The sequence below is a fragment of the Aquila chrysaetos genome, assembly GCF_900496995.4.
Source record: "Aquila chrysaetos chrysaetos chromosome W unlocalized genomic scaffold, bAquChr1.4 W_unloc_5, whole genome shotgun sequence".
In the NCBI taxonomy this organism is placed as follows: Eukaryota; Metazoa; Chordata; class Aves; order Accipitriformes; family Accipitridae; genus Aquila; species Aquila chrysaetos.
In genome coordinates, this window is record NW_024470325.1 from 732161 (window position 1) to 757216 (window position 25056).

At 57.9% G+C, this 25056-nt stretch overlaps 2 protein-coding genes across 2 annotated transcripts; both read right to left on the reverse strand.

Moving 5' to 3' along the window:
- Positions 1-1594: 1594 nt before the first annotated feature.
- Positions 1595-9146, reverse strand: LOC115337613 (hydroperoxide isomerase ALOXE3-like). The gene is made up of 13 exons (XM_030005982.2): positions 8875-9146; positions 7821-8019; positions 7665-7746; positions 7448-7570; positions 7236-7339; positions 6811-7133; positions 6515-6718; positions 6306-6392; positions 4069-4231; positions 3864-3992; positions 3656-3756; positions 2479-2649; positions 1595-1806 (listed from the first exon to the last, which is right to left on the reverse strand). The coding sequence occupies exons 1-13, from the start codon at positions 9010-9012 to the stop codon at positions 1627-1629; spliced, it is 2004 nt and encodes a 667-aa protein (XP_029861842.1). The 5' UTR covers positions 9013-9146; the 3' UTR covers positions 1595-1626.
- A 1444-nt stretch (positions 9147-10590) lies between these two features.
- On the reverse strand, positions 10591-24024 carry LOC115337593 (E3 ubiquitin-protein ligase RNF213-like). The gene is made up of 21 exons (XM_030005968.2): positions 23981-24024; positions 23641-23814; positions 22884-22999; positions 20982-21148; positions 20173-20388; positions 19274-19355; positions 18919-18953; positions 18143-18237; positions 17808-17958; positions 17545-17692; positions 17095-17186; positions 16392-16649; positions 16052-16187; positions 15487-15570; positions 14883-15051; positions 14457-14652; positions 13218-13295; positions 12770-12970; positions 12127-12216; positions 11630-11790; positions 10591-11139 (listed from the first exon to the last, which is right to left on the reverse strand). The coding sequence occupies exons 1-21, from the start codon at positions 24022-24024 to the stop codon at positions 10947-10949; spliced, it is 2886 nt and encodes a 961-aa protein (XP_029861828.2). The 3' UTR covers positions 10591-10946.
- Positions 24025-25056: the final 1032 nt, after the last annotated feature.

Genomic DNA, 25056 nt, shown 5'->3' on the forward strand with positions numbered 1-25056 from the left:
TATACGTACGTGAAAGAGAAGGAACCGCCACTGCCTCTGGCCGTATGTCCGGCCAACTCCCCCCAGTTTATATACTGGGCGTGACATCACACGGTATGGAATACTCTTTGGCCAGTTTGGGCCGGCTGTCCTCGCTGTGTCCCCACTTCTTGTGCCCCTCCAGCTTTCTCGCTGGGCATGAGAAACTGAAAAATCCTTGACTTTAGTCTAAACACGACTTAGGAACAACTCTTGGAGCACTTAGGAGGAACTGGGAGCACTGGGGGGAGGCAGGGAGCTGCACTCGGAGCACTTTGGGGGAACGGGGAGCACTGGGGGGAGGCAGGGAGCTGCACTGGGAGCACTGGGAGGAGCCAGGAAGTGTCACTGGGAGCACTGGAGCAGCAGTGGGAGGGAGGACTGGGAGCACTGGCCACTCCCTCATGCCTCCCAGTTGCCCCACTCCAGCTCCCTCACTGGGTGGGGTCCCTGGGGCAGTGTTTGGGGGAGGGGTCCCAGGTTTTTAGCCCCACCCCCTCGTCCCCACCCAGCCAAGAAGGTTTGATTGACAGCTGGCATTTATTGAGGGGCTGGGGGGGGTACTGGGAAGGGCTGGGGGATGCTGGGAGTTGGGTGGGGTTATGCTGGGAGTTGGGTGGGGGATACTGGGAGTTGGGTGGGAGATGCTGGGAGTTGGGTGGGGGATGCTGGGGGATGCTGGGAGTTGGGTGGGGGATGCTGGGAGTTGGGTGGGGGATGCTGGGGGATACTGGGAGTTGGGTGGGAGATGCCGGGAGTTTGGTTGGGGATGCTGGGGGATACTGGGAGTTGGGTGGGAGATACTGGGAGTTGGGTGGGGGATGCTGGGGGATACTGGGAGTTGGGTGGGAGATGCTAGGGGATACTGGGAGTTGGGTGTGGGATGCTGGGAGTCGGGTGGGGGATGCTGGGGGATACTGGGAGTTGGGTGGGAGATACTGGGAGTTGGGTGGGGGATGCTGGGGGATACTGGGAGTTGGGTGGGAGATGCTAGGGGATACTGGGAGTTGGGTGTGGGATGCTGGGAGTCGGGTGGGGGATGCTGGCAGTCGGGTGGGGGATGCTGGGAGTTGGGTGGGGGATGCTGGGGGATACTGGGAGTTGGGTGGGAGATGCTGGGAGTTGGGTGGGGGATGCTGGGAGATACTGGGAGTTGGGTGGGGGATGCTGGGGGATACTGGGAGTTGGGTGGGAGATACTGGGAGTTGGGTGGGAGATGCTAGGGGATACTGGGAGTTGGGTGGAAGATGCTGGGAGTTGGGTGGGGGATGCTGGGGGATACTGGGAGTTGGGTGGGAGATGCTGGGAGTTGGGTGGAGGATGCTGGGAGATACTGGGAGTTGGGTGGGAGATGCTGGGAGTTGGGTGGGGGATGCTGGGAGATACTGGGAGTTGGGTGGGGGATGCTGGGGGATACTGGGAGTTGGGTGGGAGATACTGGGAGTTGGGTGGGAGATGCTAGGGGATACTGGGAGTTGGGTGGGAGATGCTGGGAGTTGGGTGGGGGATGCTGGGGGATACTGGGAGTTGGGTGGGAGATGCTGGGAGTTGGGTGGAGGATGCTGGGAGATACTGGGCGATGCTGGGAGTGGGGAGCGCCCCCCCCACTCAGATGGAGATGCTGTTCTCGGTCTCCAGCGGGTTGAGGTAGTTGTATCTGAGCGTGGCCACGTGGTTCCTCTCCTCCAGGAGGTCGCGGATCTCCTCCAGCTCCCCCCGGAAGGTCCGGATGATCCGGCGAGGTTCCGCCTCGGTGAAACGCTCCTCCGGGTATTGTCCCAGCAGCCTCTGGGAGGGGACACAGGGACGGGGACCCATCAGCTTTGACCAGTTGAGGTGACTCGAGTCAACTGGAAGCTTCTGGGAATGCTGGGAGCCGTGGCGGCCACCACCATCGGGGAGTCACGGCCTCAGGGGGCAGCTCTTGAGGTTCCTCAACCTGCCCAGAGCCACCGTTTCTCATGGGACATCATCTCTTGAGGTTCCTCAACCCACCCAGCGCCACCGTTTCTCGTGGGACATCATCTCTTGACGTTCCTCAACCCACCCAGAGCCACCGTTTCTCGTGGGACATCATCTCTTGAGGTTCCTCAACCCACCCAGAGCCACCGTTTCTCGTGGGACATCATCTCCTGAGGTTCCTCAACCCGCCCAGAGCCACCGTTTCTCGTGGGACATCATCTCTTGACGTTCCTCAACCCGCCCAGAGCCACCGTTTCTCGTGGGACATCATCTTCTCTTGAGGTTCCTCAACCCACCCAGAGCCACCGTTTCTCGTGGGACATCATCTCTTGACGTTCCTCAACCCACCCAGAGCCACCGTTTCTCGTGGGACATCATCTCTTGACGTTCCTCAACCCGCCCAGAGCCACCGTTTCTCGTGGGACATCATCTCTTGAGGTTCCTCAATCCACCCAGAGCCACCGTTTGGGGAGGTCGTGGTGGTGGGGCCACCCTCACCGTGTCATCGAGGCGGGAGCTGAGGAGGATGAGGGCCACCAGGATGTTGGCGGTGGTGTCCACCTCGGGGAGGGTGTCGAGGAAGTGCTGGAGGAAGGTCTTGCCCTTGGCCGTTGGCGGCGGGTGGCGCATGGAGGAGGGAGCGTTGGGGACGAAGGCTCCCAGGTCGTACTGCAAGGGGGGGAGAGGGCGGTGGCAGCAGAGGACATCCCGGTGGCATGGAGATGGGTTGGATGGGGATGTTCTCCAGGGATGGATGGGGAAGTCCCACTGGCATGGAGATGGGATGGATGGGGACATCCCTTCAGCATGGAGATGGGTTGGATGGGGATGTTCTGCTGGGGTGGGGACATCCTTCCAGCATGGAGAAAGGATGGATGGGGATGTCCCTTTGGCATGGAGATGGGTTGGACGGGGACGTTCTCCTGAGGTGAGGTGGGGACATCCCACTGTCATGGAGATGGGATGGATGGGGATGTCCCTCCAGCATGGAGACGGGTTGGATGGGGACATCGCTCCAGTGTGGAGAAGCGTTGGATGGGGACATTCTCCTGAGGTGGAGCGGGGTGGGGACATCCTTCCAACATGGAGAAGGGATGGATGGGGATGTCCCTCTGGCATGGGGACGGGTTGGATGGGGACATCCCTCCAGCATGGAGATGGGCTGGATGGGGATGGTCTCCCAAGGTGGAGCAGGGTGGGGACATCCTTCCAACATGGAGAAAGGATGGATGGGGATGTCCTTCTGGCATGGGGACAGGTTGGATGGGGACGTTCTCCTGAGGTTTGGTGGGGATGTCCCTCACCCATGGAGAGGGGATGGATGGGGACGTCCCTCTGGCATGGGGACAGGTTGGATGGGGACGTTCTCCTGGGGTGGGGTGGGGACATCCTTCCAGCATGGAGAAAGGATGGATGGGAACATCCCTTTGGCACGGAGATGGGTTGGACGGGGACGTTCTCCTGAGGTTCAGCGGGAACATCCCACTGTCACGGTGATGGGACGGATGGTGACATCCCTCCAAGCACGACGCGAGGTGGGACGCGGACATCTACTCCGCCTTAGGGTGGGGGACATCCCTCCAGCACCCACAGGCCTCGGAGAGGGCCACCTCTCCGGCGTGGGTTTTTGGGGGGACATCTGGTTTTTTGGGTGCAGATGACTCCGAGGTCCCACCTGCCCGTTGTTGACGGCCGCGTGCTGCACCGAGCAGGTGAACACCACCATGGTGAGGAACTTGCCGAGCTCCGCCACCGTCCGCAGCGAGGACGGGATACCTGGAAGGTGGAAAAGGACAACGAAGATCGTCACGGATCCCATCCTTTACTCCTCCCGCCACCCTTAGGGACATCGCGGAGCACCCATGGGTGCAGGAACACCCTACCCGAAGACGTCCTGCTCAAGAAACCGTTGACGAAGATCTCCATCGCCCACGCCTGCAGCTCGGCGTCCTCGCGTACCGCCGCGTCCTCCTTGTAGTAAAAATCCACGATGGCGGAGACGAACGACCGGAAGGTGGGATTAAGGCGAGCGGGGTGGTCCCGTAGCACCCATGGGACCACCCCGGCCGGTCGTCACCCACCTCCGGATGGCTTCCCAAAGGATCATCCCGTCATCCCGGTAGCGGTAGTTGGGAATTTGGGTCATGCCGCGTTGGCGGATGTCATCGGGGAGGCAGAGGGAGGCGTAGGTCACCTTCTCCAAGCCCCGTCGGACCAGTAGCAGCAGTCCCTCGTAGGTGGCACCCGAGGACTGGTGGGGAGGGCGGCACCCATGGGTGCGCCGAGGAGGAGGAGGCACCGTGGCCTGCCTCCACCCGCTCCCAGTGCTCCCAGTATACTCCAGCGCCCCCGGTTCTTCCCCAGCTCCAACACAGTCTCTAGCGTCCCCCAGGTCTTCAGGGCTCCCCAGTGCCCGCCCCCCCCCCCCCCCCCCCCCCCCCCCCCCCCCCCCCCCCCCCCAGTGCTCCCAGTCTACCCCAGTGCCCCCAAGTGCTCCAAGAGCACAAATACTCCCCCAGTATGCTCCAGTGCACCCAAGTACCCCCAGTGCCCCCAGTATACCCCACTGTCCCCAGTGCTCTCTCGTGTTCCCCCAGCCCATGCTCTCTAGTGTCCCCCAGTGCTCCCAGTATACTCCAGCGCCCCCAGTTCTTCCCCAGCTCCAACACAGTCTCTAGCATCCCCCAGGTCTTCAGGGCTCCCCAGTGCCCCCCCCCCCACCCCCCAGTGCTCCCAGTATACCTCAGTGCCCCCAAGTGCTCCAAGAACACAAATACTCCCCCAGTATGCTCCAGGGCACCCAAGTACCCCCAGTACCCCCAGTATACCCCACTGTCCCCAGTGCTCTCTCGTGTTCCCCCAGCCCATGCTCTCTAGTGTCCCCCAGTGCTCCCAGTATACTCCAGCGCCCCCAGTTCTTCCCCAGCTCCAACACAGTCTCTAGCATCCCCCAGGTCTTCAGGGCTCCCCAGTGCCCCCCCCCCCACCCCCCAGTGCTCCCAGTATACCTCAGTGCCCCCAAGTGCTCCAAGAACACAAATACTCCCCCAGTATGCTCCAGGGCACCCAAGTACCCCCAGTACCCCCAGTATACCCCACTGTCCCCAGTGTTCTCTAGCGTCCCCCATCCCATGCTCCCTAGTGTCCCCCAGTGCCCCCAGTATAGCCCAGCGCCCCTAAGTGCTCCAAGAGCACAAGTACTTCCCCAGTGCTCCCAGTATACTCCAGCACCCTGGTCCTTCCCCAGCTCCAACACAGTCTCTAGTGACCCCCAGGTTTCCAGTGCTCCCCAGAACCCCCAGTATACTCCACTGTCCCCAGTGCTCTCTCGTGTCCCCCAGCCCATGCTCTCTAGTGTTCCCCAGTGCTCCCAGTATAGCCCAGTGCCCCAAGAGCACAAGTACTCCCCCAGTGCCCCCAGTATACTCCAGCGCCCCCAGTCCTTCCCCAGTTCTGACACGGTCTCTAGCGTCCCCCAGGTCTTCAGGGCTCCCCAGTGCTCCCAGTCTACCCCAGTGCTCACAAGTGCTCCCAGGGCACCAGTACTCCAAGTATCACCCCCCCCCCTCCAGTGCTCCCAGTATACCCCAGTGGCCCCAAGTGCTCCAAGAGCACAAGTACTCCCCCAGTGGCCCCAGTATGCTCCAGTGCACCCAGTATACCCCACTGTCCCCAGTGCTCTCTAGTGTCCCCCATCCCATCTCTCTAGTGTCCCCCAGTGCTCCCAGTATACGCCAGTGTCCCCCAGTGCTCCCAGAGCACCACTACTGCAAGTACTGCCACCCCCCCCAGTATCTCCCAGTATACCCCATGCTCCCCAGTGTCCCCCAGGGCCCTCTGTGCTCCCCAGTGCTCCCAGTATATGCCCAGTGGTCCCGAGTGCTCCCAGGACACCAGTAGCCCAGGTAACCCCCAGTACCCCCAGTATACTACAGCGCCCCCCAGCGCTCCCAGTAGACCCCAGTGCTCCCAGTATATGCCCAGTGGTCCCAACTGCTCCCAGGGCACAAGTAGCCCAGGTAACCCCCAGTAGCCCCCAGTGCCCCCCAGCCCTCCCAGTAGACCCCAGTGCTCCCAGTATATGCCCAGCGGTCCTGACTGTTCCCAGGACACCAGTAGCCCAGGTAACCCCCAGTACCCACCAGTGCCCCCCAGTAGACCCCAGTGCTCCCAGTACATGCTCAGTGGCCCCAACTGCTCCCAGGGCACCAGTAGCCCAGGTAACCCCCAGTACCCCCACTATACTACAGTGCCCCCAGCCCTTCCAGTAGACCCCAGTGCCCCCTCCATCATCTCCAGTAGACCCCAGTACCCCCAGAGCTCACCTTATCGATGATGCCGCCAGGGTTGATGAGGACGCTGCGGGCCAACGTGTTGATGTGCAACGTGAAATGGAAGTGGGGGATGAGGAGCTGGCGGTGGAGAACCAAGATTTTGGAGACGACCAAGCGGAACGACGACGGGTGGGAGAGGGAAACTGGGCGGTCCTGAACTAGGTGGTCCCAAACTGGGTGGTCCCGAACTGGGACCTTACCTTGAAGATGGGGTGACAGGACGGCAGTTGGCGTAGGGTGGCGACGGCGAAGACCTCGCCGAAGAGGTGGGTCCTCAGGAGGTGGGTGAGGAGCTGGTGGCTGTAGAAGTCGGCGTTGCGCACCCAAGTCTTGGCCAACAGCCAGTCCCACTCGGCGTCGCTCGGCAAAAAAACGGGGCTGGTGGGTCCCGGCGTTTGGCTGAGCTGCGGGGACGTCGCCGGCGCGGTGGGATTATCTCCGCCGCCGTCGCGGTGGAAGTCATCTCCTGGTTTTTTTGGGGTGGGAATGTCTCTACCTGGATGGCGATGGGGCGTAGGAGCCCGTCGGCGCCCTGGTGCAACAAGCAGAGCGGGGCGGCGATGTATTGTTGGCGTCCGTGGATGGTGCCGGCCGGGATGTCGTCCAACACGTCGTAGTCCACGATGAAGATCCGACCTTCTCGCATCTCCTTGTCCAGGTCGGTGCCGCCACCCAAAAAGTCGGCCACCATCTGCGGCGTCACCGGGAATTTGGCCGGCAGTGCCGCGCATTGCCGGATGACGATGGGGTTGTTGCCATTGAGGAACTGGTAGCCGAAGAAGTCGTCTTCTCGCCAGTGCGCGGCCACGTACTCGGGGACTAAAGGGGTGGCTGGATGTCAGCGCCCAACTGCCCACCCTCCACGTCGAGCCGGGGACTTCTCGGGAAGCCCTGGGTGGAGGGGACACACAAAGCACCCACCGATCTCCCTGCCCTTCGTCCGGGAGAAGATGCTGCGCATCTCATCCAGGCTTTTCCAGGAGGTGGATCTCAACAGGAACCCTGCCAGAAGGTGGGAGGTCGCTCTACGGGAGAGAGGTGGACCTCAAGCACCCACCATCCCCTTCCCTGGCACCGGTGACGTTCCTCACCCCCATCGTCCAGGTCCTCCCCAACTTTGGGGCGTCACTCACTGGAAGACGAGAAGACCGTTGAAGTTGGTGGCCCTCACGCAGGAGAACCGAACGTTGGAGTCCAGCTCGAGGACCGAGTCCACGTTGAGGCAACGGGGCCAGCCCTCGGCGAAGGTCTTCCACCTGCGGGCGGGGACGTGGGGATGGGCGCCAGCGTCACCGCTGGCCGAGCCACCCTGGCCGTGGTGGGCTTCCATCCCTATGTCCCTGCTCTTACTGGTAAGCCTCCTGCCGCTCCTTCAGCTCCCGCCGCCGATGCTCCCTGAGGATCTCCAGCTCATCGTCCGCCAGCTTCTTCCCTGGAAAGGAGAGAGGGGGGTCAAGGTTGGACCTCCTGGCTAGCAGAGGAGGATGAGGGTGGGATGTATCCTACCAGAACCCTCCCGGAATTCCACCGTGATGACCCCTTCCAGCCACTGGTAGCAAGGGAAGCGGTAGAGGGTGCCGTCAGGGGCTGTCACGCGAACGTCCTTGCAGAACCAGGCGTCCTCCAAGAAGAGCCGCCACTTGTGAAGGCGGATGAGGACGATGGGCCCCAGGTCCTGCTCGCAGCGCACGGTCAGATCCTTCTCCTGGGACGGAGGGGCAACGGCTTTGGCGGTGGGCAGCTGCCCTGGCGCGGCACCGGGAGATACGGCCACATCCCACCGGCGGCATCAGTGCTCAGGGCGTCCCCAAGGATGTCCTCAATCCCTGCCAAGACCCTTCCCACCATCCCCAGGACCCCTTTCCTCCAACACCACCACCACCAAGACCCCTTCCCACCACCCCCCAACCACCAAGACCCCTTCCCACCATCCCTCAGGATCTTTTTCCCTCCATCGTCCCAAGACCCTTCCCACCATCCCCAGGACCCCTTTCCTCCACCACCACCAAAACCCCTTCCCACCATCCCACCCCACCAAGACCCCTTCCCACCATTCCCACCACTATCAAAACCCCTTCCCACCATCCCCACCACCACCAAGACCCCTTCCCACCATCCCCACCACCACCAAGACCCCTTCCCACCATCCCCACCACCACCAAGACCCCTTCCCACCATCCTCCTCAAGATCTTTTTCCTCCATCGTCCTAAGACCCTTCCCACTATCCCCAGGACCCCTTTCCTCCACAAGCCCACCACCAAGACCCCTTCCCACCATCCCACCACCACCAAGACCCCTTCCCACCACCCCCACCACCACCAAGACCCCTTCCCACCATCCTCCTCAGGATCTTTGTCCTCCATCCTCCCAAGACCCTTCCCACCGGATATCCCCAGGACCCCTTTCCTCCACCCCCCCAACACCAAGCCCTCTTCCCACCACCACCCCCTCCCTCCAAACCTTGAAGGTGACCCAGCCCTTCTCCCAACCTCTCCAACAAAACCCATGCCGGGACCCCCCAGGACAGCCCGTGCCACCGCTTCGTGTCCCCACGCTCACCGTCCCCGGCAGGAACCAGTACTTGATGGTCGTCTGGTGGCTCTCGCCACGGCTGCCCACCAAGGTGATGGAGATGGAGTTTTTGGTTCCGGCTTTGAGGATGTCGCCCGTTGCCACCTTCACCTTGTAGATGGCCATGGCGAGCTCCACCGAAGACTCACGGCAACGTCCAAGAGATGCCTTCAAAAAGCAACTGGCCGTAGGGGCGAGGGGTTTTTTTTTTGGGGCGGAAACCCGCCGGTTTGGGTGGTTTGCGTACCGCGAGCCCCGTGGCCGTTGCACAAGCCGGGTGGCCGGTCCTTCCTTCTCAAGGGGAGATGTTATCAGATGACCGTTACTGGCCAGTATCCTGCATATCTTATCTCAACAGATGCGGCCACCGGGATATTACTCAAGCGGTGGCCACAGGCCCGTCCTGCCTCCCCAGGGCCTCCTCCGTCTCCTGCCACGTCCCTGTCCATGCCACTGTCCCCAGTTCACCGGCTGCTCAAGGAATGCCGCGGAGCAGCGGTCGTGGGGCCAGCACGGACTTCCCAAAGGAAGGTGGCGGAGCAACTAATCCTGGAAACCACTTCCAGGCACGCGATGGATGAGAAAAGCATCAGGAGGCATCGGCGTGGCCTCACCGAGGAGAAGTCACGCTCAGCCGACTCAATAAACATCTACGATGCCAACAACTGCCGTGGGGAGAACGGTCTCCCGTTCTCCCATTTCAATGCCACCTCCCGTTAGATCCTCCTAGAGAAGCCGTTTGTAGGGGTCAGATGAGCAGCGAGGTGGGTTGTCAACCGGCAAGGTTGGAGATGACCCCAAACCGGGAGGAGCGGCTGAAATGCCCAAAGGGTCCCGCTGCCACCCAGAAAAACCAGTAAGCCGGAGAGATGGCCTGATAGGAACATCACGGGGTTACTCTCCTGGTGCTGGGACAACCCCGAGCACCAGGACATGGCGGGGACACGTGGTTGGAACGTAGTTTGATAGAAAAGGTCCTGGCAGACATCAAGTTGACCGTGAACTTGCCGCAAAGGCAGGTCACGGTGGAGGGAGGTGGTCCTTCACCTCCGTGCTGGTGAGGCAACACCTGGAGGGCTGGGCTTCCCAGTACAAGAGGGACATGGCCATACTGGAGAGAATCCAGTAAAGATGATAAAGAGACTGGAGCAGCTGGTGCCATACTCAAGGTTTTGGCTTCCGTGATCGTGGATCTACGTTGGAGAAGCCAGGTCTGTCGGGAGATGATGGGATTCATCTGACCAACTGGGACAAGGGGGTCTTCGCCAACAAGTTGGCGAAACCTCTACGGAGAGCTTGAAAGGAAACTTAGGGAAAGGCCACCGAGATGGTGACGAGACCGGAGGACCTCTCGTAGGAGAGGCTGATGGAACTGGGATGCTCCAGCCTGGAGAAGACACTGGAGAGATCTCATCCATGTCTATAAACGCCTGCGGGGAGAGGACAGAGGTTTGGGCACGGACCTCCTTCCTTCTCCAGGAAGATGGAGAGAAGGAGCTCACCGCACGGGTCAAACCCTTGACAGCGCTGGGGTATACTGGGAGCACTGGGGGGCAGCTGTGGTCTTTTTCCTGCCCCTGGCCATCTGCAGAGGCCAGTGGCCCCCTTGAGCCCCACGGTAGCCCCTGAGAAGGTCCGGTCGCACCCGTAACACCAGCCGGATCTCCTCCACCACCGTTTGAGGAACGACACGAAACCAAGACGGGTCCTTGAGCATTTAATGATGCCGGAAGGGAGAGGAAGGAATGAGGCGGGACAAGAGGCCACCGCTGATGGGCACGGAGGGGACACGGAACCACTCTCCAACCAACATCAGGGTGGTAGAGGGGCTTCCAGCTCCTCGGATCCCACTGGGGATGCGTCTGTGGGAACGGTCTCCCAAGTTCTTGCTGCGGCTCGGTACGGTTGGAGGGACAGGGACGCTTGGGATCGGAGGCCGGAGCTGCTCCCAGCAGCCCACAGGCAACTGGTGCGTTGAGCCCGGAGCTGGGATTGGGGTAGACGGTTCCTCTGCGCCCAACGGGGACAAGCCACCAGCAGGGTCGTTGCGAGAAGCGGGGCTAACGGCTGCCTTGGGCTGGCCTCTCCTGGCCGTACGCGGGAACGTTGATTTGACTGGTCTTCGCAGCCGTCCTCCAGACGGAAAGGATCTTCCCGACAGGAATGCCGGGGTCCAGGGCATCCGTGAGAGTGTCCACGGTCGTGGTGGGGAATTCTTTGACTTCCAGGAAGAACATAAAGGCGTCCTTCAGCCTGTGGGGGAGGCGGAGCAGAAAGGTGAGGGGGTGGAGGCGGGATGGGTGGCCCACCAACCCCAGCAGCTAGCCACAGCCAGCGTTGGCTGTCAACAATAAGCACTGTCTTGGTCAAGGTCACTGGTCAACGGCGGCTTTCAACGGTGGCCAAGGTTACTGGTCAATGACGGCCAACGCCTCGTGCTAAAGGCCGCCCTGGGGTATCTCCAGGGGCGCCAGGAGCCAATGGGGCGGCTGATGGCTGGGCAATAAGAAAAAAAACCTCTTCCCATCAGGGGTGACGTCACCTCGGGACAGCCCCCCAAGACGAGCATCTCCAAAGACAAGAGATCCACGAACACGCAACCAGGCGAGGCCTCGAGTAACCTGCCTGGGGCAGGAGGACGTGGCCCGGAGAGCTTCAGAGGTTTCTCCTCAACCAAAACCTCCCAGGAAGCCGCGACTCCTGCCGTCGCTCCAGGAGTCCCAGGATACGACCCCGGACTTACTCATGTTCGGGTTGATATCCGGACAGCGCCACCGCGATCATCTCGTGCAGCTCAATGAGGAAGAGGTCGAGGTTGGTGTTGGACAACGCGGAGGCCAAGGCTTTCGCCTCGCTTGCCTCCAGCTGCCCTTGGAACTCCTTGGGTACCAGGCAGAAGGGATCCTGCGAAGACCACCAGCTTCAGCAACAGGGAGACCCCAGCACACCCTACCCAGATGGCTCTGGAGGTGACATCGGGTAGAGGAAGGAGAACCACAATCCCCCTCGTGTCCTTGAACCTCCTATCGGGGCCACCAGAGAGCTTCCAAGACCCGAGCTGGTCTTGAAAGTACCCGGAGAGGGGCGGATTATCTTCCGGATGAGCCGGAGACCTTGATTTTACCCAGGGAAGGGGTGAGACAGGGATGTCAAAAACGCCGCCCGGCCGCGGCAATGTTATTTCCTTCCTCCTCCCGCGGGGGCAAACCCAATCTCCTTCCCCAGCGTCATCTCCCTCACCTGGTTCATCTGTACCAACAGCATGGACCTGCGAGCCGCCAGGACCTGCCACAGCGCCAGGATGTGCTTCAGCCGGGCGTTGGGCACCACCTGAAGAAAGGGAGGACAGAGAAACACGGGAGGACAGAGAAACACGGGAGGACAGAGAAACACGGGAGGACAGAGAAACACGGGAGGACAGAGAAACACGGGAGGACAGAGAAACACGGGAGGACAGAGAAACACGGGAGGACAGAGAAACACGGGAGGACAGAGAAACAGAGGAAACACGGGAGGACAGAGAAACACGGGGGTTCATCTCCTTAGAAAGGTCCCATCCTGCCCGGTTGAAGAATCCAGGTGGGCGCATCTACAAACCCTCGGCTCCCAGATGACCGGAGGCGCCCGCGGAGGCGCCCATGGTCATCCACAGCGTGTCGGTGGACACGGCGTGAAGACCTGGCAGCGCCCAGCCAAGCTTTTAAACCCAGCCGGGGGGGACCAGGACCTCTTTTGCTCAGAGCAGGAGAGCCCCAAGCCTCCACGGACACTAGACTTGGAGACCTTGGAGCACGTGAAGGTGGTGGGAGCCACGGGAGATGCAAAACCCTGTCCCTCTGGTGAAGTCACGAACGTCCACGCTTCCCACCCGCCCCTCGCTTACCGGCAGGTCCTGGAATTGTTTCGCGGCGGCGTCCATCTTCAGCTCCTGCCGGACGTATTCGGGCAGCGGGCACTCCGGGTGCCCACCTGTCACAGCCAGAAATTCGGCAGCCACCTTCAGGGTGGCCAAGGTCTTGGAGAGGGCGTTGACCGAGCGGGCTTCTTCCATGATGCGCTTCTGCTGGTTGATGCTGAGAGGCTCCTGGTAGCGAGAACAGCAAAGATGTGACCTGGAGAAAGCTGGCACCACCACGACGTCTTGCCCTCCCAGCCCGCTCATCCCTTTGGGATAGGAGAACCGGGGCCTGCCAGTTCTCCAACCCCCTGCTTGAGTTGGCTTTGGGTCTTCCCGCAAAATCTGCCCCGTCTCCGAGCCCCCGTCGTGTCACGGAACTTGAGGGGAGACCTCAGGGTTGGATGGAGAAGACGACCGGTGATCCGTTTCCTACCTGCGGCACTTGATCCCTGACTTTCATCTTGGTGGCCTGGAGGGTCCTCACGTTGTTGAGGGCAACGGATGGAGCCGTCTGGAAAGAATTTGGGATAGACGGTTACGAAAATGTGTGGACACATATTTAGCTAACGTCGGTTGCAAGAGCATTGCAAACGCCTTTAGAAGACCTCGAACAGAATAAACAAGACGACAAAAAAAGAAAGATGATAATAAAGCCAATTAGAACACAGGCGTGCACTCCACGATAAAGGGAACTTGGCACAAAAAAACTCAATTGGCAGTTTATCTCAACCAATTAGACTGAGACAAACTTTGCATGTTTAAGTTGGTATAGCCAATTATATCTTACGTTTATGCGCGTGTACAGAGTTGGTATAGCCAATTATATCTTACGTTTATGCGCGTGTACAGTGACTTTGCAGAATATGTGACTGTAAATACGTGTTTTTAGCAATAAAGGGTCATCTGCTTTCAACTTCACAGGCGTCCGTCTACTTCAGTCTCCTCAAAAATGCCTGGCGTCACTTAACGGGGGCTGGCAGAGAAGCTCAGCTGGGCAGATTTGAGTCCGTGGGATGTCCCCCACGGTTTCTGCCGGAGGTGGTTGACGACCTCCTGAGGCCACTGCGGGGTTGTGGAGACCAGCAGAGGTCCCCGATGGCTGGAAGAAGGCACCTCCATGAAGGAGGACCAAAAGGTCCTGGGAACGGCCAGCGTGGACTCATCTCCACCTTTAGGACAGCACACACGCCCCAGTTGCTGCAGGACAGCCTGGTTCTAGCGTCCTCAAGTCTCCTTCTCCCACCAGCTCCGGGCTTCGTTTTCACAGAACGGAGACCAGCAGCCCCAGCCAGAAGAGATTGAACCACCTTGGAGGAGCACGAGTCCCGCTTTGGACCATACATAACCCTGGAAGATGCCTCCTGAAGTTCTTCGAACAGCCACCAAACTCCTCCCTCCTTCTCAAAGAAACCAGGTTGGCTTCCCCTTCACAAAAGACAAGGCTGTAGGTCCTCGCGCTACCTTTCAGGCCACCATTTCCCGACCGCAGAAGCGGTTTCTGGCCGCGGCACTCCTTCAAAACCCGAGGAGCAGAGACAGATGCACAGCAGGCACCTGCCAACGTCTTCAGTTGAGTCTGCCGACTCCAGAAAGGCACGGAGAAGAGGCTGGAAGCAGACCCCAACCCCACTGCTGAGCTGGGACGACACAACTCGGCCAGCGCTGAGCTCACCTGAGCCTTGATAAGGGGCTTTCCGCTGATGAAACGATGAACCACTTGCCGCTGGAGCATCTGGAAGTCGAAGTAGGTCCTCTTGGTGCCGTCTTCGTCGATCTCGTACTGCAAGTTGGTAAGCGCCATGGTCACCAGATCGCTCTTGGTTATGGCCAGCACGGAGGAGGGTTTCACCTCTTCTGCAGAGATGGACCTGGGAGAGAAAAGGTTGCCCCGTGCGGTTACAGGACCTCTCGCCTCATCCTACCCCGCCACCGAGGACCCGCTTTTGCCGAACGCCAAGCCACCGGGACCTTGCGACGGCATCGTCCGGCCGCCACAGCTCCGCCGCGAGTCCCGCGCCGGTCCCGAAAACCTCTCGTGGAGCTTTTACGGAGGGTGGAGGAGACGGACGAGCGCTGGGGTGAACGGCTGGAGACCTACCGTTGCCTCTCCCTGGTGACCTGCGCCGCCGTGTCGATGCAGTTGTTCTGCAGCTGGATGAGGAACGTGGTCACCAGGTGGCTGATGGACGGTTGGGTGGGGAGGAGGTGAAGGACGGCGGTGTTGACGTTGATGTCGTTCGGCGAGAGGTCTGGCAGGACGGTGATGCCTGGAAAAGGGTGGAACTGGCTTGTACGGATTCCCGGGGGGGTTTTTTATTAGGTTTTGTATTCTTTTATTTTGGGGTTTAGCTTTCTTTTATTTTGGGGTTTAGCTTTCTTTTATTTTGGGGTTTAGCTTTCTTTTATTTTGGGGTTTAGCTTTCTTTTATTTTGGGGTTTAGCTTTCTTTTATTTTTGGGTTTTGCTTTCTTTTATTATTGGGTTTTGCCTTTTTTCTATTAGGTTTTGCCTTTTTTCTATTAGGTTTTGCTTTTTTTTTATTAGGTTTTGCATTTTCAGAAGGGCTTTTAGCAGGTGGAAAGCAAGCAAGCTCAGTGGTTTTGCTAGGAAGGGTCACGGCAGAAAGCAGCTCAGCTTCGGAGCACCTCCAGAAGAAACAGCCAAGGAAAGAGGGACGTGACGTCCCAGGGATTTCCACATACCTGAGCTGGCCGGGTTCATCTTAATATTGCTCCAAACTTTCTTGATCGTCTCTATAGCTCTGCTGAAAGCCAAACGCTGGTCCTCTGCAGACACGGAGAGAGGAGAAAACGGCCCCAATCAAGGCATCCTCCCAGGAGACACGGCAGGTCGAAGGATGTCTCCCAACAGACACATCACGCGAGGTGTCGGACCAACGCCGCGCGGGCTTCGAGCCAGCACGAGATCACGTATGACATCACCCAACCGGGCACCATGACTTAAGAGCTGAAAAGCCCGTCTCGCCCATCTCGCTCGCTCACAGCAGCACAACCTCATCAAGCACCAAACGCCTCAGGAGAAAGGATCTGCCCCGGATCCGTCTCAACGCCTCAGACCTCCGACCCTCTCCTAAATTTCCTCCCCCCCCCCCACCAAAACTGCTCCTGCAGAGGCACCCCCAGCCTCGACAGGCTGCTTTTTGGCTCCACCGCGCAAACTACGGCAGCAGCTTCTCAGCAGAGCATCTGGGTGCCGAGGGGTGTCTAACGCCCACGTCCCAAGGCACTGCGGAATTCCATGTTGCACCTGAAAGTTCAGGCTGGTCCAGGAATTGCCGGACTGTGTACTTTTCCCCTTTGTGGCTGTTTTGGAAGAAGTGGATCAGGGAGTTCTGCAGACGGAAAATGTCGGGCAGGTGTCGGACGTGGGAGATGTTCTCCAGCTGGAAGAGAAAATTCGGCGTGATTCAAGGGACTGGGATCCCAGCTGGCACTGCAAAGTATTCTGGAGGAGGACCTTGTCTTGCTTGGATGCTCCAAAGAAACACAACGGGGGGAAAAAAAGTTACCCCGGTGCCTCACGGACACCAACCAGGCTGAATTTACCGCATCTGCTTTGGTGTAGAGGGGATGTTCCCACAGCTAACCTTCGAGAGGAGCTCCAGTAGAATGGGGTATGGATTTCCAGCGCCTCCTCTATCTTCCTGCTGCAGGAAATGCATCAGGGTCTGGATGGTCATCTTCTGTTCAAATCTCCACATGCAGGGCTGGTTGATCAACCCCTGCCTTGGCAGGTCTTGGAAAGGTGGTGTCTGGCCGTAAGCTATTTTCAGGAGGACGCTGGAGCCATGGGGACCTTCGTTCATCCTCTGCTCCTTGACAGAATTAAGGGTCTGCTCCAATTCCTGCAAGAAACCAAGGGTTGTTAGGAGCCACCCCTGGTTACCCAAGCAGCCTGAGGGGATTCACGGGGTCTTAAGGCAAAAAAAAAAAGCAACGAGGGCTCTGTGGGGGGGCGCGATGAGAACTTGCCACCACAGGGACAAGAACAGAAATTCCCGGGGAGAAACCCACAGGTGGTTTTCTCCAAGGCAAGAAACCCATCCTGTTTCCAAGGAGGATCTGAACTGGCATAGAAAAAGCATCCCAAAAGCCACCTCTCTGCAGGAGCAGAGCAGGAGACCGCACCAGCACAAGCTCCCAGTTCAAAGGAGAGGGGACAAACCTCTTTTTTCTTCCGCGCGGGAATGCCCTGAGCTCAGCAGATATCCCTGGACACGGACGCGACCGCCGGCAAAGCGGTGCTTTGGGTACGCAATAGCCGCGAGCAGCAGCCGGGCGCAGGCGTACCTGGAAGAAGGGCTGAGCCAGGGCTTTGAAGGAGGTTTCCCATTCTTCTCGGTCCTTTTTCTCACGCAGGACGCTCAAGGCTGCGCTCTCATCTGTCGAAGACGCAAAGAAAAGAGGCGAGCTTTTACCCTGTAGGCCCTGGGGTCTGCCCAGAGCTTTGCCGGGTTTCTTGACGGCGAGGAGTAAGAAGATGGAGAAATAAGAGGAACCGAGAGTGGAAGGGATGACACGGACGCCTCCTCGGAGCAAACTATCTCCCAATCTCTTCATGCCCTCAAGCTGGTTTGGCCCGAGTGCTTTGAATGAGCTCACTGCCCTCCCTGTCTTCTCACCGGTTTCCCGGGATGGAGACTGTCCCAGGAAGAAGGAACCAATGACGCTAGTCCCGGTTAAAACCCGACCACCGCAAGCCCGCTGGTGACCTCCCGGAGCTCCCCAGCATCTCTCTACCTGCTAGGCTGTCGTTGCTCAGGTGCCGTAGAAACAGATGGACAGTCAACACGGCGTCCTCCGTGTTCCTGCCGAGCGCTTCTGCCAGGCACGCCACATCTTTCCGAAGGTGGCCCCAGAAGAACTCTTCCACGTCCTCTGGTTTGCTCTTTCATCAGGTCTCGAATTGCCTGGAAGACGGAGCAGGTTCCTCCGTTAGGCTCTCAGGAACGTCCCCCTCCCAAGCGAGGCCGAAGGCTCCTCACGGCGTGGTGGTGGCTCACCTGTTTGTCCGCATGGATCCCCAGCAGGAGGGACGAATGGAGCAGAGCTCTCACGAGACCCACGCAGGCAGGAGACAGGCACCTCTCCAGCTCGTTTCTCCGCGAGCCAGGGCTCTCCAGGACGTACCCTTTCTCCGTTTTGTCCTTGGTGCTGCATTCAGAACGAGCAATTACCCACCACGTCTTTTCCTAGGTCCCGCGATGGGACCGCGGGACGCAGAGACTTTTGTTTCGGCCAACCAACGGCATTTTCCCCGTGCCCGCAGCTCTGCGGGAGGGTTAGGTGGATGGGTGAAGCCCTCTGGGGTGCTTTGGAGCCAGGAGGGTTGACTTACATTTCCTTCTGCGTGAAGCCTGCCTCAGGTTTGTGGTTAGCTCCCCCGACGATGGCGCCACATTTGCATTTCTTCATTTCCATGGGAAGCCCACACTGTGTTTGGACACACGAGGAGGGAGCGAGAGAGAAGGTTGGAAGCTCAGCCAGGTGCTGGAGGGCATCTAGCAAAAGCTGAGGGCACCCAGGTGGCTTCCACGTCCTCCAACCTGGTTTTCTACACGAGGGCATTGCAACAGCTAACGAGAGGCAGGAGGAGACGCCTGCCTACGAGCAACCATCTCCAGTCCAACCAGGTTCCTTCCTACAGCCAGCAGGACACGTCTAGGCATCAATTTTTGGGGGGGTGAGACTAACGAAGAGCTGGAAGCACCCGCTCCGCTCCACTGCTCCCACAGGGAGACACAAATCCCAGCTCTGTTTAGCCTAGCACCGCACTGGGAGATGAACCCAACCGGCTTGGAGAAGAACCCATGCGGCTTCTGAGCCTTGCAGCTGCTCTTGCAGCTAAAGGACCACTTGACAGAGCAGTGACGCCGGAGTCCACATTCGGAGGGGAGCAGGGGGGCAGGAGGAGCGTCTATAGAGACCACCCGGTAGAAACAGCCAGCCAAGAGGCCGAGACGCGTTTCAAGACGGCGCAAAGGGGACGGGCAGCTCTGGGAGCCAGGAGAAGAGCCGAGAAGCTCATCCCGAGCCTGGCTTTTTCCCCACGGAGGCGACAAGAGAGGCGCAAGACAGAGCTGCAAAGACCATCAGCCACAAGGAGACACTTACGTGGGTGACGATCCAGTACGAGCCGCACCGACAAGCTACGTGTGAAAAGAGGATACGGTCAGTCAGTCATCTCCCGCAACGACCTCCGCGATGGGAACGTGGCCAGAAGCTCTCCAAGAGGGCGACAGGCCTGGTTCTCACCTCCCGACATCCAACCCGACCATGCGCCTCTCACAGAGCTTGTCAAAAAGGGACCCAAAAGTTGCTCCGCCCAGGTGAAGATCATGAAGGACTCAACAGAAGGACAGAGGCGGCCTTCAGGAGTCTTCAATCCCTTCCCTCCATCCCCCCGGCCGATCAGTTGCTGACGGATCCCCTACACGCACAGGAGTGGCAAGATTCCCCCAGTACTTACTCCAAATCTTTTCCGATGTGCCGATTTTCCAGTTCCCCTCATCAAAAAGCAGGTCTCCAGGCATGGTGGGAAGGTAGGAGCCCTTGGAAAGGAAAGGCAATAGAAAACGAGGCGTGGGGTAACCGTCGTCCTAGCTCGCTTGCCACCGATCTGAGGAGCGGTTCTGCTTCTAAAGCAAGGAGCAGGGAGGAAGGGTCCTCCCGCACGGCCGCTGGCATCAGGGAGAAATTTCTGGTGAGGGAATGGGGACCAAGCGAGGGAGCAAGGTCCATCAGACAGGGAGACATGAGGCTGAAACGACCAGACGTGAGCGAAGTCCCCAGTTATTCATGAGTTTTGATTCCGGAACTGAATACGCCATGGGCCAAACATGGCCTCGATGGGAAGGGAGAGGATCCAGAGGTTCCACCGAACCTCCAAGAAAACTTCGCTTCCAGGAAAAGCAGCGCGATGTCCTGGTTGCTTCCTGCAGCCCTCAAATAACGGGAACAACTCGTGCACGGAGAGACCCTCATGCACGGACAGACCCAAGGGGAAGCCCAGCTCAGGAACGAGCATCTCCACCCTCATCGGAGTGATGGAAGACCTTTGGCAGAAGGAGGACGCTCGGGTTGGGCTTCAAACCACCTAATCCCCACTAACGAAGCTCCGCCAGGCCCCCAGCAGCCCTTGAGTCAGCAGAGAGACAGGCATCTCCCGTAAACCATCCATCTCATCCACATTTGAAGTAGAGACCAGGACGGATGGTCGCAGTTATTTCTCAGCGCAAGGAACGAGAAGGAAGAGGGAAAAACCATCTACAGGACAACAAGCTGACCAAAACAAAGCCTGTCTGCCGGGAAATATTGCACCAGGACAGTGGGTTGGAGAGCGCTGCACACCTCAGCCTTGCGACTCACCTTCACCACGTCAGGCTTGAAGCAGATGTTCCTGAAGAGGTGAGTGACGCGGCTCGGGAACAAGACCAGAACGAGCGCAGCGTGGAAGACCAGCTCCAGCAGGCCTGGGTCTTCGCTGTCACCCAACGCATCCATGATCTTCCTCAGTTTGTCTTCCAGCAGCTCATCTGGGACGGACGGCAACCGGAGGATGTTCTCCATTTGTCGCAGGACAGGCTACAAAAGCCGAACAAAACAAGATGTAAGCAAAGGCAAGCAGCGCGGCGCTTCGCCGTGAGGGGTCTTCTGGGTTCCCCGCGGAGTTTCAGCGTCCACGCAAAGTCCCGTCTGTGTCTCCCGGCAGCAGGGAGCTGCCGCAGCTCTCCATCAACGCAGATGGAAACCTCCTGTTTCCAGGAGGTTCCAGACCAACCAACAACGGTTCCAGACCGAAACCCGTGGAAACCTCCTGTTGGAGATTCAACCAATACTCACAGTCAAGCTCTGGTTTTCTGTGGAATCTTTAATTTTTAGCTGGTTTTGGGCTTTGTCCAGCACTGAAAACATCTGTGTTGTATTTGACCAGGTGCTTCTGTCCTGAAAAATACCGATGCGCATTGTTATCCCAAGAAGCAAGTGGAAGAAGAGGAAGTTGACTGCACCCTACGAGGGCCTGTCGTTCTCCTCAGCTGGAAGGGAGCCCCACGAGTCCATTTTACAGGGCTCAAGCTCGGCAAATCCCACCCCCTCAGCTCTGCTTCGGCACAAGGCTCTTCAGAAATAACCCACCTGCGAAATTTCTACCCCTTGGGGTAAATCCACTTCTCCACCTGGAGGATCTTCCACATGGAGCTGAGCCCACAGATGTCACAGAGATTCCTGATGAGGAACACCTGAGGCCACGGAGTCTGAGCCTTCGCAACCAGCCGCTTCATCGCGTTCACCAGGTCTTGCTCTTTCTCGTTCCCCTCGGCAGCGGGTGCGTTGGGGTCTGCAGCTGGAAAGCAGGTTTCTCGTTATGCCCGGTCCCCAGTGCCGGCATGTCCTTCACCAACGCAGCCCCTACAGCTCTTTAGGCTGTGGTAGGACCTCAGGTGCAGCAGGATCTTCTCCCCACAGGTTGAAGCATGGCTTCAAGCCAACGTACAGAGGGTCCCTTAATACAGAGGGTCCCTTAATACGTCGGGAAATACTCGGGAGAACACAGCAAGTCTGGGGACTGAAGAGCTGGGAAGTTTGTCCAAAACAACTTCAATTTTCATAAAAACAGTCATTTTCCAGCAAAACCTCCAAGGCGAGACCTTTTTTGGGGGCTTGTTCTAGACCTGCTTAGGGGTAGGCACAGTTCTCATGGTACGCTAAGCAAAAGAACTCACCGGAAAGCATTTGTCTGCCAAGCACAGCGGGCCACGTGGCTGATGGAGAGCCGGAGCTGAGCGATGAACTGGAGCGTGTTAATTCTTGAGACGTCGGGCTCGCAGAAAGAAGCAGATAGGTCTGCGGTGGAGAGGCAGTTTTCAGCAAGCTGGGTGACGTCTTCTTCAGAAGATGGATATCATAAATCCTGCTCGAGAGAGACAGACAATTTTTTAAGACGCTGAAGGTGTGTTATAACTGAGCAGCTCCTCCTTCTTCCTTGTGCCTTCTCCTCATCTTTAAGGTGAGCTCCTCCTTTGGTTCCTCATCCATAAAAACATGTGGAGAGGGGGTAATTAATGTGATTAATAGGTTTTAGCTGGGGTGGTGGGTGTGACGGTCTGAACAAATATATGTTAATGTCTCAAACATTCTTTAAAGAACTTTGGTGGAGAAAACGGCCTCTGTAAAAATGCTGGAGTTTTGTGAACAGGACAATGTGGCCGGAGAAGAGGGCCCCCCGGAGGGTGGGACCGCGCTTCTCCAAAGCCGCAATTCCTTATCTTAAGTGACCAGGAGGAGGAGCACAGCATAGCGCCTGGAGGAGGAGGCCCCATGGAAGATGGGACTGTGCTTCTATCTTAAGCGGTCATGCCAGCAGAAAAGAGAGGCAACTCCGCAATGAATCCCCCCCCAAAGCTCTCCCAACCGATTCCAGAGAACCCCGGGAATGGGACTGCGCATGTCGAGACCATCGACTAACACGCTATAAAAGAAGGGAGAACGAGTTCTCAAGCGCGCGCCCTCCGGAAACTGGTATCTCTACACTGGCTGACCAACGCTGGACCCAGGACTGGTGAAACCCTTTCCTTCTCTCTTTCCTTCTTTTTCTTTCTTTCTTTCTCTCTCTCCCTCTTTTCCTTCTCTCTTTTCCACAGTCCCTACACCTCATCCTTTTAAACATAAACCGTTGACCAAGTCTGAGACTAGGAGTGGATCTAGCTGCCCCTGGGCTCCTCTTTGAGAAGGAGTCCAGAAAGCAAGAGGGTCTGCTCTGAATCGTGACTCAACAGGAGGGGCTCTCCTTCTGACACAGTTTCATGTTCCTTTTTCCATTTCATTTTTCTATACTTCCCTTCTCAAACAGCAGCTTAATGACATGTTGAAAGGTTCATATTGATAAGTTCACATGTACTTGGACAAGTTAGCTAGGTTGAATAAATGTTGATTGTTGTTCGAACTCCCCCTGGTGTCGTTTCACCTTAATTCTGACAAAGGAAATCCACGAACCTGAGTCGCTCCAACTTTGGGACGTGACAGGTGGCTCCAAGTTACGGTGTCCGTTGGGATTCTCAGCGCATCCCAACCGCACTTACCTCCAGGACAATGCACCACCATGAAGTAGAAATGGTCCCTGTTACTTTGGTTGGATATTATCTTCTCCTCCATCTGGGACAGGTATTCTTCCAAGTGAACCTTGACATTGTTGAACCTAGGGCGGAAAAGGACACAGAGCATCAGCGTCCGTTGTAGCCGAGGGGTTTGGCCAGCGGGGTTTTGGGAACAACCTCAGGGCTGACCCGCCATCGCAGCAGCAGCTTCAGGAGGGAGGACCTGGACGGTAGGACTAGTGTCCATGCACTCTTCGAAGGCGACAACTCGCTTTTTGGCTTGTACACTAGGAAGGAAGAGCGACCATCCGTTATTTGACTTCCAAGAGCGAGCGGTCGGACCCGGGTTAGAGCGGAAATCAAGCTCTTTTTACCCCTTTCCCCCGCCTGATGCTCGGGGCTGGGTTTGCAAGCCACAAACTGTATCAGTCGCTGAATGATTTCGGCAGACGGTGCCTCTCTGTCTCCCAAAAAGTACATGGCGATGAACTCAACGAAGAAGGAATTGCATTTCCTCCTGAATGTGTTGTGAACAGGCAACAGCTTCCCTGGAGGAAAGAAGAAAACCAAGACTCATGGTCAGCCTCCAACCAAGGAAAAGAAACAACGTCCCTCCCTCTGCTGAGCACAGGACCAAAACCAGGGAGACAAGATGGCCATTTGTTCAGGCACCCAGCATCTCTGTCTCAATATTTAACACGAAGAACTGGATGCAGGCAGGTTTTTGCCGGCGCCGGGATACCTTGTGGCCTCTGAAGCCATGGGTGTGTAATCCTCCGGGAATTCCTCCTTGCAGATCTTACACTGCTTGTTCGTCCACTCCAGGATGCAGCGAGTGCAGAAGATGTGGCTGCAGGGCAGCTCGGCCGGGTCTGTGATCTCCCGCAGGCAGCTCTTGCATTCCTTCACACCTTTCCTGAGAAATATCACGAAAAGAAGCAGCAGTTCAGTGCTGCTGCCAGATTTGAGGAGGAGTGCGGGCTGGCTCCTGCCTAACGTACACCCTGGGGTGGGGACGAAGCCGGATGGGCACTTTGGCCTAGCCTAGAGAGTAGAGAAGTAGAGAACCAGGGTGACCCCACCACCGCTTCAAGAACCAGCAGCTTCTAAGCTGCCCGAGGACCATCCCGTCTCGGAGAGGCAACAGTCCGTGGTGAGGACGGCTGGGTGAAGGGGATGGAGAGCCTGGGTGCTCAGGGGAGCCGGTTTCTTTGGCAGCACGCCTACGAGAAGTTCCTCCAGAGACGATTCGTCACCTCCAAGACAGGTTCTCGCCCCTCGGCTTCAGCAGCGCGGCCCTCCCTTTGGCCCAACGAGGTCCACCCCTAGTGCTGACATATTTCCCCCACCCTTTACAAACATCGCGTCGATGGATAAGGACCCCAAAGCCAACTTTTTTTCAGCTCGGACTTACACCAGATACACAACATCAGCATTCTCGTTGCATTTCTTCAGCACTTTTGTCACCAAATCAAAAAGTCTTCTCCGGCTCAAATCGCTGGCTCGCGTAGAGGCGCTGCAAAAAGACAAACACGCGGCGCAAGTTCAGCAGAGACCCTCTCTGGTACGCGGAGGACAACACATTATGGGATGTCAGTGCTGCAGGGACACAGGGTTAGACGGCAGAATTAAGCAGATCCAAGTATGGATGTCTCTGCCCGGACCACTGAGGGTAAGCGACCGGGATCAACCCTTTAAATTCTGAAGGAAGCCTTCCTTGATTCCGAATCCTCATTTTGGATTCTGAATCCAAGTAGCGTTTGTCCCCTGGATGGTGTTTCCAGCCTTTCTCCCATTCCTAAGCCCTCCCTATGGCTGGGATCAGACGTCTCCTGGAAAAGAAGAGCCCTCCCAAGCTTCACAGCCAGGAGCTGCCCCAGGAAACACCTACGTTCCAGAGGAAGATGAACTGCTTCACCACCAGCCTCAGGAGTTTCTCCTCTATTTGTGTCTCGTTGTGCAGCAGGTGGTCAATCAACATGTAGACAATGTTGGTGCAGGTCCAGCGATGTCTGTAAAACATACACCCCAAATGATGCCGATCTGTGACTCATCCCGGGTCGCGTGTGGTCACTCGAGGACACAAGACCTCCTGAGATTGCATCAGAGGGAGAAAGATACGGCATGGTCCTGCCTACGCTGCTTGTTTCAACCCAAC